The sequence below is a fragment of the Monodon monoceros genome, unplaced genomic scaffold, assembly GCF_005190385.1.
Source record: "Monodon monoceros isolate NGI ecotype Baffin Bay Population unplaced genomic scaffold, NGI_Narwhal_1 Super_Scaffold_21, whole genome shotgun sequence".
NCBI classification, from domain to species: Eukaryota; Metazoa; Chordata; class Mammalia; order Artiodactyla; family Monodontidae; genus Monodon; species Monodon monoceros.
Genome location: NW_021703778.1, coordinates 13,643,416 through 13,657,193, shown reverse-complemented (window position 1 = coordinate 13,657,193; position 13,778 = coordinate 13,643,416). Strand labels below are relative to the sequence as shown.

Below are 13,778 nucleotides of genomic sequence, written 5' to 3'. Positions count from 1 at the left end.
TTTCACAACATCATTTATTGAAGAGGCTGTCTTTTCCTCATTGCATATTCTGGCCTCCTTTGTTAACAGATTAACTGACCATGTAAGCATGGGTTTATTTCTGGACTCTCTGTTCTGTCCCGTTGATCTGTGTGTCTGTTTTTATGCTAGTACCATAGTATTTTGATTACCATAGTTTTGCAGTATAGTTTGAAATCAGGGTCTGTGATACCTCCAGCTTTGTTCTTCTTTCTCAGATTTCTTTGGCTCCTTGCATAAAATTTTAAAGCAGAGTTCATATCATATTAACCATTTTCCCAAATCTTTAAATATTCCTTTAGAACATGCTTTTTAAGTGGCCATTACATGGTTGTATAATAATTTTTTCAACCACATCTGTGTCACTGGACATACAGATTGTTTTCAGGTTTTTTTATCATTGCAAATAGTAGCATAATAAACTGTATTTAATCCTTTGTTCATTTCCTAGAGGTGAAATTACTAGATCAGATAAAGTATTCATGGTTTCTAACTCTTACCTTTAAAATGGTCCTTTGCATTTTTACATTCTCTCAAGTAATGTATGCAGGTACTCATTTCACTGTAACTTGGGCGACATTGGGTCTTATTATAAACAAAAACCCAACAATTTTGATCACTAGGTAATAGAAAAATATTACCATTAAGTTCTCTAGTAGTTGGGTTGCACATTCTTTGTTATTGTTGTTTAGTGACTCTGTTTCTTTTATAAATTGCCCTCTGTACATTGTTTTATGGCATATATATTTTTTCTTACTGATTTATAAAAAATTTAAACAGCACTGAAATACGGAACATATTAACTCACTTCTCAGTTTGTTTTTAGCTTTTTAGTGGTTTTTAAATTGATGTAGAAGTATTTTGAATTTGAATAGCTAAAACTGCCTTTTCCATTTCTGATTTTCTTTTTAATCTTATTGGAGTATAGTTGCTTTACAATGTTGTGTTAGTTTCTGCTGTACAACAAAGTGAATCAGCTGTATGTATGCATATATCCCCATATCCCCTCCCTCTTGAGCCTCCTTCCCACCCTCTGTATCCCACCCCTCTAGGTGGTCACAGAGCGCTGAGCTGATCTCCCTGTGCTATGCAGCTGCTTCCCACTAGCTATCTATTTTACATTTGGTAGTGTATATATGTCAATGCTACACTCGCACTTCGTCCCAGCTCCCCCTTCCCCCGCTGCGTCCTCAAGTCCGTTCTCTATGTCTGTGTCTTTATTTCTGCCCCACCACTAGGTTCATCAGTACCATTTTTTTAGATTCCATATATGTGAGTTAGCATACGGTATCCATTTCTGATTTTTTAGTGAGTTTTTTGCTCTTAGAAAAAGTCTTTCTTTAAAGTTTTAAAAAATATTTTCTTAAACCTCTTAGATTATTTTAATTTTTATTTAACTATTTAAAGTAATCCATTTGGATTTTGTCTTACTTTGTATAAGATACTTTCCCCTAAATTATTAACCAGTTATTGTAGTACCATTATTAAATAATTTCAGTCTTTCCTTGCTGATTTGGAATCCCATCTTTGTCATATGCTAAATGTTTATATTAATTGAATATTTTCCTGGAATTTCCTTTTGTTCTATTCTATTAAAATCAGCCTGTCTATTTAGTGTGAAAGTCATTAGACTGTGTTGATTCATATCTTACCGGCCAATATTATGAATATAATCTATTGATAGCCTCTTCCACTGAGCATTTGCAATCCTCATCTCAGGATGTATTTCTTGGCATATTACAAAGGACCAAAGTTCTGTGTTATTTCATGATGACTTCCATACATTCACATTTTCATAGATTTACACATGCATACTTTACTTTTTACTCCCGTGTGCTTTCCAAGATTGTAGAGATTGTTTATCTTGTTCTTATTCAGACTCTTTACATGATGACTGGGATCTAAGGGGGCAAAGGTGAAAGATGTAGAAGACTTCTCAAGGCTCTTCTTGGCTCCAGAACTTGTACATGACATCCTATTACAAAGATTTGGAGGCATGAGTCCTTATGATCTGTCACAGTTAAAATATCTTCATAGTAAGAAAGTTTCCTAAAAAAATCTGAATAAAAACTATTATTGTGTTATTTTACATTTTCTTTTACTAAAGTATTAACATTGCAGTCAAGAGGTATCTAATGTACTTATTAAATCAGGAGTTAAAAGCAAAGAGTGGCAGTACTCTTGGGTATGACAGTAAGACATCTATCCTTAATTTTTATGCTTTTTGTTTTGCTGGTGTGTAATCTCTTTTAGGGCAGAGCCAGTGATATTATTCTTTCATGCCTTGAATAGATTAAGTTCTCCGAATGTTTAAATTTATGAACTATTGCAAATAAGTTGAATTAACTAAATAGTAGTAAACTTCACACCCAATACTGACTCTTACCTACTGATTCAAACATCTGAGAATGATTTCGTTAAAAGTTTTTGGTGTTAAATAAGGTTGGGCTCCTAATATGTAATTAATTTCTTATTAATTGAATTCCTTTGTTATATTTCAATTCATCAGTTTTAGCAGAGATAACTAATTCATCTATTTTCGGAGTAAACCTCAGAAAGAATTTTTTGCCTGAGTTTCTATGCTCTGTTTTGTAGTTTGTGGGCCATAGAATTTAATGCATGGTGATGGAGAATCCGACATCATTATGATGTGATAGTGCATGTCAAAGTGCTATGTAAATTTTAAAGTGCTATTTATGAAATGTACGCAACAGTATTTGGTGTTTTTAACAGAAGAAAAAGTTTGTCAGATATAAAAGTAGCAAATAATTGTAGACTTTAGTTGTTTATATATTGTTCTACGTTGGTCAAGGATAAGGGAACTGAAGTCACCTTAAAATAAGTTATACTAGTATTACTATATATTTTAATATATAGTAATATATATAGTAATGCCATAAGTATATTACTAGTATTGTTTATATATAAAATAATATGATCATGGTTAGAAGTGATTGTTATTTTTGACAAATATTTGTTAACATTGTAAATTACTTAAACACAATTATATAGAAATCTCATCTTTATTATGTATATGTGGGTTATGATTTAAATTTAAATTGGATTTTACTTCTATTCACTTTTAGAAATATAAAGAAAAGGACAAACACAAACAAAAACACAAGAAGCAACCAGAACCATCACCTGCATTGGTTCCTTCCTTGACTGTTACTACAGAAAAAGTAAGTTTTAAGTGTCATATTTTGTTCTACATAATAACTAGTTATGTGCTGACTTTTACCGTTTGACTAGTTATGTGCTGAATTTTGAAAATACTTGAGGAAGTGTCCTGGTTCCTTCTAAGCATTTCCACCTCTCTAACCCTACATCAGGTGCTTTAGGTTTTCTATTCTTAGTCCTTTATTCTATCTTCTGTTTATTCTATGCTTATTTCTGAAGAATGTTAAGTGAGGATAACAAGTGGGGGGCATCATTGAGATGTAAACTTTGGGCTGTGCAGTGGGCTTTGTCCACCTGTGCTTTTGAATTTTGGCTTCAACACTTACAGACCAAGCTCTTAGGTTAATTAACCTCTTTGTAACTCAATTTCATCATTCGTTAAAGTGGGGGAGATAATTGTTGGAATTGAATGAGGTAATGCATATGAAGCAGTTAGAACAATGTCTGGTTCATAGTAAGTATTACTTAGTAAATGTTAAATATTATTAAGATTATAATCATGTGGTTAACAGGAAAACAAGTGGGGATGGTGTTGGGCAGCTGGGACAGAGTAAGAAAGGGAGGTGGGAGGGGTGCAGTAGAAGAGGCCAGGATGAGAGGCCAATCACATAGGGCTGTATAAGCCAGTGGAAGGACGTAGTTTTTAGCCTGAGTGTAAAGGTAGCCGTTAGAGCAGCGGTCCCCAACCTTTTTGGCACCAGGGACTGTTGTTTTTTTTTTTTAATTAAGTTATTTATTTATATTTTTATTTTTGGCTGTGTAGGGTCTTCATTTCTGTGGGAGGGCTTTCTCTAGTTGCGGCAAGTGGGGGCCACTCTTCATCGTGGTGTGCGGGCCTCTCACTGTTGTGGCCTCTCTTGTTGCGGAGCACAGGCTCCAGATGCGCAGGCTCAGTAGTTGTGGCTCACGGGCCTGGTTGCTCCGCGGCATGTGGGATCTTCCCAGACCAGGGCACGAACCCGTGTCCCCTGCATTGGCAGGCAGATTCTCAACCACTGCGCAACCAGGGAAGCCCCAGGGACTGGTCTTGTGGAAGATAATTTTTCCACAGATGGGGGGTGGTGGGGTGATGGTTTCAGCATGATTGAAGCACATTAAGTTTATTGTACACTTTATTACTGTCATTATTACATTGTAATATATAGTGAAGTAATTATACAACTCACCATAACGCAGAATCAGTGTGAGCCCTGAGCTAGTTTTCACTTGCCACTAACTGATAGGGTTTTGATAGGAGTCTGCAAGCGATTGATTTATTATGGTCTCTGCAGTGAAACCTCTCTGATAATGATAATCTGTATTTGCAGCCGCTTCCCAATGCTAGCATCACCGCCTCATCTCCCCCTCAGATCATCAGGCATTAGATTCTCATAAGGAGCACGCAAGCTAGATCCTTCGCGTGTGCAGTTCACCGTAGGGTTTGCGCTCCTAGGAGAATCTAATGCCGCTGCTGATCACAGGAGGCGGAGCTCAGGCAGTAATATGAGCAGTGGAGAGCGGCTGTAAATATAGATGAAGCATCGCTTGCTCGCCTGCCACTCACCTCCTGCTGTGCAGCCCGGTTCCTAACAGGCCACGGACTGGTACCAGCCCGGGGATTGGGGACCCCTCCGTTAAAGAGTTCTGATCTGAGATGTAACATGGTGTTACTTAAGTTTTGTAAGAACCTGTGGCTGCTTTGTTGTAAATGGACTATAGAGAGTCAAGAATGAAAGGAGGGAGGCCATTAGGAGGTTATTGCAATAATCCAGAAAGGGATGGTGGTGACACTGGAGGGTGGTGAAAGATGATCAGGTTATGAATACATTCAAAAGTAGAACCCACATAACTTTCTTATAGATAAAAAGTGTAAGAGAAAGAGGATCCAAAGATGATTCCAAAGATGTTAGCTCACATAACTAGAAGGAATGGAACTGCTGTTGACAAAGATGTGAAAGACTGTGGGTGTGGTAGGTTTAGGGGAAGAAGAGGAATTCAGTTTTGGGTATGGTATTTGTTCTTTTTAAAATTTTTTAAAATTGAAGTATAGTTGATTTACAGTGTTGTGTTAATTTTTTCTGTATAGCAGAGTGACACAGCCATACATATATACATTTTTTTTTCATATTCTTTTCCATTATGGCTTATCACAGGATACTGAATATAGTTCCTTGTGCTGTACAGTAGGACCTTGTTATTTATCCATCCTATATATAATGGGTTGCATCTGCTAATCTCCAAACTTCCAATTCTTTCCTCCTCCACATCCTTGCCCCATGGCAACCACAAGTCTGTTCTCTATGTCTGTGAGTCTCTTTCTGTTTCATAGATATGTTCATTTGTGTCGTATTTTAGATTCCACATATAAGTGATATCATCTGATATTTGTCTTTCTCTTTCTGACTTATTTCGCTTAGTATGATAATCTCTAGGTCCATCCATGCTGCTGCAAATGGCATTATTTCATTCTTTTTAATGGCTGGGCAATATTCCTGTGTGTGTGTGTGTGTGTGTGTTTGTGTTTAGGGTTGTCCAAAAAGTTCGTTTGGGTTTTCCTGTAAAATCTTATGGAAAAACCGGAACAAACTTTTTGGCCAACCCAGTATATACCACGTTTTTTTATCCATTTGTCTGTTGATGGACATTTAGGTTGCTTCCACGTCTTGGCTATTGTAAATAGTGCTGCTATGAACATAACGGTGCATGTAGCTTTTCGAATTATAGTTTTGTCTGGGTATATGCCCAGGAGTAGGATTGCTGGATCATATGGCAACTCTAGTTTTTGAGGAACCTCCATACTGTTTTCCATAGTGGCTGCACCAATTTACATTCCCACCAACAGTATAAGAGTGTTCCCTTTTCTCCACACCCTCTCCAGCATTTGTTGTTTGTAGACTTTTTAATGGTGGCTCCTCTGACTGGTGTGAAGTGGTACCTCATTGTAGTTTTGATTTGCATTTCTCTAATAATTAGCGATGAGTATCTTGCAAAAGTGGTTCTAGAGGGAACATATCTCAACATAATAAAAGCTATTTACAACAGACGCACAGCGAATGTAATACTCAGCGTTGAAAAGCTGAAAGCATTCCTGCCCAAAACAAGACAAGGATGCCCACTCTCACTACTTCTCTTCAGCATAATATTGGAAGTTTTAGCCACAACAATCAGACAAGAAAAAGAAATAAAGGTATTCAAACGGGTAGGGAAGAGGTAAAGTTGTCATATACACAAATGATATGATGCTATATGTAGAAAACCCTGAAGACTCCACACAAAAACTGATGAACGAATTTAGCAAGGTAACAGTATACAAGATTAACATACAGGAATCAGTTGCATTCCTTTACAGTAACAGTGAAATAACAGAACAGGAATGCAAACAAACAATCCCTTTTAAAATTGCTTCAAAAAAAAAAAAAAAAAAAAAGAAACTTAGGAGTGAACCTCACCAAGGAGGTAAAAGACTTATATGCTAAGAACTACAAAACCTTAATAAAGGAAACTGAAGATGATTCAAAGTAATGGAAAGATATCCCCTGCTCTTGGATTGGAAGAATTAATATTGTTAAAATGGCCGTACTACCCAAAGCTATCTATAGATTTAATGTGATCCCTATCAAATTACCCATGACATTTTTCACAGAAGTAGAACAAATAATCAGAAAATTTATATGGAAACTTTATAAAAGACCCAGAATTGCCAAAACAATCCTGAGGAAAAAGGACAAGGCAGGAGTTATGACTCTCCCAGACTTCAGACAAAGCTACAGTAATCAAAACAGTATGGTATTGATACAAAAACAGACAGGTCAGTGGAACAGAATAAAGAGCCCAGAAATAAACCCACACACCTATGGGCAGCCTTCGACAAAGGACGCAAGAATATACAATGGTAAAAGACAGTCCCTTCAGCAAGTGTGTTGGGAAAGTTGGACAGCTGCATGTCAGTCAGTGAAGTTAGAACACACCCTCACACCATACACAAAAGTAAACTCAAAATGCTTAAAGACTTAAATATAAGACAGGACACCATAAAACTCCTAGAAGAGGACACAGGCAAAACATTCTCTGAAATAAATCGTAGCAGTGTTTTTTTAGGTCAGTCTCCCAAGGCGATAGAAATAAAAGCAAAAATAAACAAATGGGACCTAAATAAACTTAAAAGCTTTTGCACAGCAAAGGAGACCATAAACAAAACAAAAAGACAACCTACGGACTTGGAGAAAATATTTGCAAATGATGCAACCAACAAGGGTTTAAGTTCCAAAATATACGAACAGCTCATACAATTCAACAGCAACAAAAGAAGCCTGGGATTTCCCTGGTGGTCCAGTGGTTAAGACTCCATGCTGCCAATGCAGGGGCCCTGGCTTTGATCCCTGGTCAGGGAACTGCATCCTGCATGCTGCAACTAAATTTCCCACACACTGCAATGAAGATTCCGCACTCGGCAACAAAGATCCTGTGTGCCTCAAATAAGACCCAAGATACAACTAAGCTTGTACTTTTCCAAATTCTGCTCTAAGGGATTGATAATAACTGTAACAGTGAGACCTAGTGAGTGATAAGGTCTGATGTTTTGAGGTTTTATACCTGGAGGGCTTTAGAGAGAGAGAGGGGTTTAGAATCAGCATTGAAGAGCAAGAGAACCCAGCCCACCTGCATAGCCAGTGAAACCAGAGTAGAGTAGCTGGAGTAGAGTATCCATTACTTGAAGTAGCTGTGAGGTAAACAGGGTGTTCAGGGTGACCCCTGATTTTCTTAGAGCAAGAATCTGCAGGGAATATTCTGAGAAAAGGTTGAACTTATTTATTTTTTAATATTTATTTATTTATTTGGCTGTGCCATGTCTTAGTTGCGGCATGTGGGAATCTAGTTCTCTGGCCAGGGATCGAACCTGGGCCCCCAGCATTGGGAGTGTGGAGTCTTAACCACTGGACCACCATGGCAGTCCCAAGGTTGAGTTTAATGTAGCAGCTTTTCCTGATCATTCTGAGTTCCAGAGAGAACAGTGGAAGGGTTTCAGCTGTTGAAGAGGGAGCAGCGGGGGTGTGTGGACAAAATGTTCATGGCTGAGTGGGAAAGACGGAGGTGAGGATTAAACTGGATTCTGGGCTTTCTGTTAGTGAGTGGCAAAGTCCCAGGCTGCCATTAACTAGCTCTGTGGCCTTGAACCTTTTTTTTTTTTGCTGTACGCGGGCCTCTCACTGTTGTGTCCTCTCTCCCGTTGCGGAGCGCAGGCTCAGCGGCCATGGCTCACGGGCCCAGCCGCTCCACGGCATGTGGGATCTTCCCAGACCGGGGCACGAACCCGTGTCCCCTGCATCGGCAGGCGGACTCTCAACCACTGCGCCACCAGGGAAGCCCTATAGCCAGTTTTGATTGTACATTTTTGAACCTTGCATTTGTCATTTCTTACACCTTAAGGCAAAATTCCATTTTGTTTATTTCTTTATTAACTTAGAATCGACTCTGCTGGTCTTAAAATTTTTAATTGTACTTTATGTATAATTTTTAACCCTTTTTTGACTCTAAGCATTTTTCAGGCTAGAAATTAGCAGCAAGTAAATGCCTCGATGCCATGTCAATGTGATGTCACTGTAATCCTTTAAATACTGCAACTTTAATTTATCAGTATAATATTTTCACATAAATCCTTGATAACCATGGTAGTGTACTACTGGTGATACATAGATATATAAAAGTCACTAGGAACAGAGTAGGATTTTCATATTAATCATTAAGATTGTATATGTAAGTGTCCTTCCTGGAAAGCATAGCTTGTTGTTTCTGTCATTGGGAGGTTTAGGTTTTTAGGTATAAGGGGATTAGATGGAACAGATGGGATTAGATTCTGCAGAGACTTGAATTAAGGGAATCCTTTAATATAATACATCAAGTTGAGAAAGCTTTCAGAAAAGGAGGCTCACCTTGTGTTTGTAGGACAGTGTGGTCGCTTCCCCTGATTTCCTCAGTTTGGTCTTTCTGAGCACTTCAAATCTGTTTCCTTCTTTCCATAGTGTTAGTAGAAGGGTATATTGCCAAGGAAGGATAAGAGAAGAAAGTCTTAGCTCTTTACCTTGTGCCGATTTGTTTGGTGTCAGTGTTATTTTTCTGAAAAAAATATTTGAATGAGGGAAAGCCATAGTTAAGTTCTGTTTTCTTGTATCTCTTGGCCTTTCAGTAAGTATAACTTTTAAATAAAACTGTTAAAGTTTATACTGTTCTTCTAAGATTTTTTGATAGTAGAACACTTTTCTGTAAAGTAGGTTAATTGATTTCTTAATGTTTAAAAACTTCTAATATGCTTCTTTAAAGATTAACTTTTAAAGAAATCTGTAGAAGTTTTAACTTACTAAGAAATCCAGGTGTAGATTTATCCACTATGTTTTTAGTATATGTCAGTCTCTGGTCTTTTCTTGTGTTATTCAGTAACACAACACCCTTGAATGCTAATCATCCTTAAACAAATTTTTTTGGAGACTTAATTTTTAAGGAAATACACACACATACACAATAATCTTACGATAATAAAAGTATTCAAAATTTTATTGTATCAAATACATTGGACCTTTTGTTAGCTTTCTTGAGGTAAAATTGACATACAATAAATTGCACATATTTGAAGTGGAAAATTCCATAAATTTGTGAATTGATTTGCTAAATGATTAGCAAAAGTTTTCTTGTGATTTAGTGTAATGCCCTTCTTGCCTTCACACGACTACCCTTGCCCTGGCAACTATTGTGTTTTCTGTCACTGTAAATTAGTTTGAATTTTCTAGAATTTAAAAAATGGAAACATATAGTATGTACACTTCTTTATCTGACTTCTTTCACTCAGCATAATTATTTTGAGACTCATCCATATTGTGTGTATGAAGAGTTCATTCCCTTTTATTCCTGACTAGTATTCTGTTGTATGGGCTTACCATAATTTGTTAATCCATTTAACAATGGATGGACATTCAGGTTGTTTCCAGTTTTGGGCTATTAAAAATAAAGCTGCTAGGAACATTGTACAATATTTGTATGGGCATGCACTTTAATTTTTCTTGCATAAATACCAAGGAGCAGAACAGCTGGGTCACATGGTAGGTATGTCCTTAATTATTTAAGACAGTGTCAAACTGTCTTCCAAAGTGGTTATACCATTTAACAATTCTACCATCAGCGTACGAGAGTTCTTGTTCCTCTACGTTCTCTGCAACACTTGGTATAATCAGTTGTTTTAATTTCAGCCATTCTAGTTAGGTACGTATCAGTTTCTCATTGTGGTTTTGATTTGCATTTCCTTAATGGCCTAAATTATGTTAAACATCTTTTCATGTGAATAGTTGCCATTTATTTATTTTTTCCTTTTTATTGGTTTGTTTGTTTTCTTATTACTGAGTTTTGTGAGACATTATATGTTCCGATGCAAATCCTTTATCAGATATGTTATATGTTTTCTTTTAGAAGTTTTATATTTTTATGTTTTACATTTAGGTCGATGATCCTTTTTGAGTTAATTTTTGCATATGATGTGAGTTACACATCAAAATCCACTTATTTGAATACTGATATTCAGTTTTTCCTGAGCCATTTTGTGGAACAGACTGCCCTTTCTCCACTGAATTACCTTTACTCCCATTTGTATAAAAACAGTTGACCATATATGTATCGGTCTATTTCTGGACTCTGTTCTGTTCCATACCACACAATCTTGATTACTGTGCCTTTATAATGACCCTTGAGGTCAGATAGGGTCCACTTCCAACTTTGTTCTCTTTCAGTTGTTTGATCTGTTCTAGGTTCTCTGCATTTTTATATGAATTTTAGAATTGTCAATTTATAGAAATAAAACTACTGGTATTTTGACTTGAACTGTAATGAATCTTCAAATTGTTTTGGGGGATAATTGATCCCTCAATAACATTGAGTCTTCTAACCTGTGAACGTGTGTGTGTGTGTGTGTGTGTGTGTGTGTGTGTGTGTGTACCCAACATCTTCTTTATCCATTCATCTGCCAGTGCACATTTAGGTTGTTTCCATGTCTTGGCTATTGTAAACAGTGCTGCAGTGAACATTGGTGTGCATGTATACTTTCGAACCAAGTTTTTCTCCAGATATATGCCCCGAAGTGGGATTGCTGGATCATATGGTAGCTCTATTTTTAGTTTTTTAAGGAATCTCCATACTGTTTTCGGTAGTGGTTGCACCAAGTTACATTCCCACTGACAGTGTAGGAGGGTTCCCTTTTCTCCACGCCCTCTCCAGCATTTATTATTTGTAGACTCTTTGATAGCCATTCTGACTGGTGTGAGGTGATACTTTGTTGTGGTTTTGATTTGCATTTCTCTAGTAATTAGCAGTGTTGAGCATCTTTTCATGTGCCTTTGGGCCGTCTGTATGTCTTCTTTGGAGAAATGTCTGTTTAGGTCTTCTGCCCATTTTTTGATTATGTTGTTGTTTTTCTGACATTGAGTTGTATGAACTGTTTGTATATTTTGGAAATTAAGCCCTTGTTGGTTGCATCATTTGCAAACATTTTCTCCCAGTCTGTAGGTTTTTTTTGGTTTTGTTGATGGTTTCCTTCACTGTGCAAAAGCTTTTAAGTTTGATTAGGCCCCGTTTGTTTATTTTTGCTTTTATTTCTTTTGCCTTGGGAGACTGATCTAAGAAAATATTGTTATGATTTATATCACAGAATGTTTTGCCTATGTTTTCTGGGAGTTTTATAGTGTTATGTCTTACATTTAGATCTTAAAGCCATTTTTGAGTTTATTTTTGTATATGGTGACAGAGTGTTCTGATTTCATTAATTGACATGAGGGTTTCCCAGCACCCCTTGCTGAAGAGACTGTTTATATATTTTTAATAGATATATTGATTGATTTTTTTCCTTTTTAATCTGTTAATATGATGAAGTACGTTGATTTTCCGAGGGTTGGTTTTCCAGTGTTGAAAAACCTTGCATTCCTGGGGAAATCCCACTTGGTCTTGATGTATTACCATTTTTATATACTGTTTGATTCTACTTTTAGAAATTTTACAGGAATTTTTGCCTCTGTATTCATGAGGGATATATATATATATATATTTGTTTGTTTTTGTTTTTGTTTTTGCGGTACATGGGCCTCTCACTGCTGTGGCCTCTCCCGTCGCGGAGCACAGGCTCCGGACGCGCAGGCCCAGCGGCCACGGCCCACGGGCCCAGCCGCTGCATGGCACGCGGGATCCTCCTGCACCGGGGCATGAACCCGCGTCCCCCGCATCGGCAGGCGGACTCTCAACCTCTGCGCCACCAGGGAAGCCCCATGAGGGATATTGACCCATGTTTTCTTACAATGTCTCTGTTGTTGTTTTTTTTTTTTTGCGGTACGCGGGCCTCTCACTGTTGTGGCCTCTCCCATTGCGGAGCACAGGCTCCGGACGTGCAGGCTCAGCGGCCATGGCTCATGGGCCCAGCCTCTCCGTGGCATGTGGGATCTTCCCGGACTGGGGCACGAACCCACATCCCCTGCATTGGCAGGCAGACTCTCAACCACTGTGCCACCAGGGAAGCCCCAATGTCTTTGGTTTTGGTGTTAAAAGGAATGCTGGCCTTATAGAATGCATTGCAGGTATTCACTCTTGTTTTCTGGAAGAGTTTATGTAAATTTGGTAATATTTCTTAGTGTTTAATATTATTCACTTTTTTTTTTTTTCTTTTTGCTGCACTGCACAGCTTGCGGGATCTTAGTTCCCTGACAGGGATTGAACCTGGGTCCTTGGCAGTAAGAGTGTGGAGTCCTGACCACTGGACCACCAGGGAACTCCCGCTAGTATTCTCTTTTAAGGCCATCTGGGCCTAGAGTTTTCTTTAGGGGGAACGTTTTCAACTGTAATTTCATTAAAAGAAAATAGATACAGGGCTATATTCAGGTTATCTATTTCTTCTTGAGTGAGCTTTGACAGTCTTTTCTCTTTTTTGTAACCAGGCTGGCTATGAATTTTTATGATCTTAAATTATTACCTTTGGGTTCCACTGATTTTTCTCTGTTGTTATTATGTTTTATATTTTAGTGATTTCTGTTCTAATTTTATTTTTTCCTTTTTACTGCTTGCTTTGGGTTTCTTTTCCTCTTCATTTTCTAATTTATTAAGGTGTAATATGAATTTATTCAAGACCTTTCTTTTCTCTAAAATAGGCAGCTTAAAAAAAACTTTATTTTTTAGAGTGGTTATAGATTCAGAGAAAAATTGGAAAGTATAGAGATTTCCTATATAACTCCTGACACCTTCCCCCACTGTCAGCATCCCACACCAGAGTGATACATTTGTTACAATCTGTGAACTTCCACTGACACGTCATTAAGGCTTAAAACCCACAGTTGGCATTAGGGTTCAGTTTTTTTTTTTTTTAACATCTTTATTGGGGTATAATTGCTTTACAATGGTGTGTTAGTTTCTGCTTTATAACAAAGTGAATCAGTTATACATATACATATGTTCCCATATCTTTTCCCTCTTGCATCTCCCTCCCTCCCATTTCTCTAGGAGGTGGGTCAAAAAGGATCTTGTTGTGATTTATGTCATAGAGTGTTCTGCCTATGTTTTCCTCTAAGAGTTTGACAGTGTCT

General features: G+C 37.5%; 1 protein-coding gene across 10 annotated transcripts in view; it reads left to right on the top strand.

Annotated features, from left to right (window-relative positions):
- Positions 1-13,778, top strand: part of MLLT10 (MLLT10 histone lysine methyltransferase DOT1L cofactor) — a 245,652-nt gene that overhangs the window by 132,387 nt on the left and 99,487 nt on the right. For all 10 annotated transcript variants that reach the window (XR_003796058.1, XR_003796057.1, XM_029239223.1 and 7 more), the window contains one exon: positions 3,105-3,200. Coding sequence is in view for 8 of the 10 variants with exons in the window: in XM_029239223.1 (XP_029095056.1) it covers positions 3,105-3,200 (96 nt within the window). In the remaining 2 variants the exon portion in view is untranslated. The remainder of the gene's footprint in view (positions 1-3,104; positions 3,201-13,778) is intronic.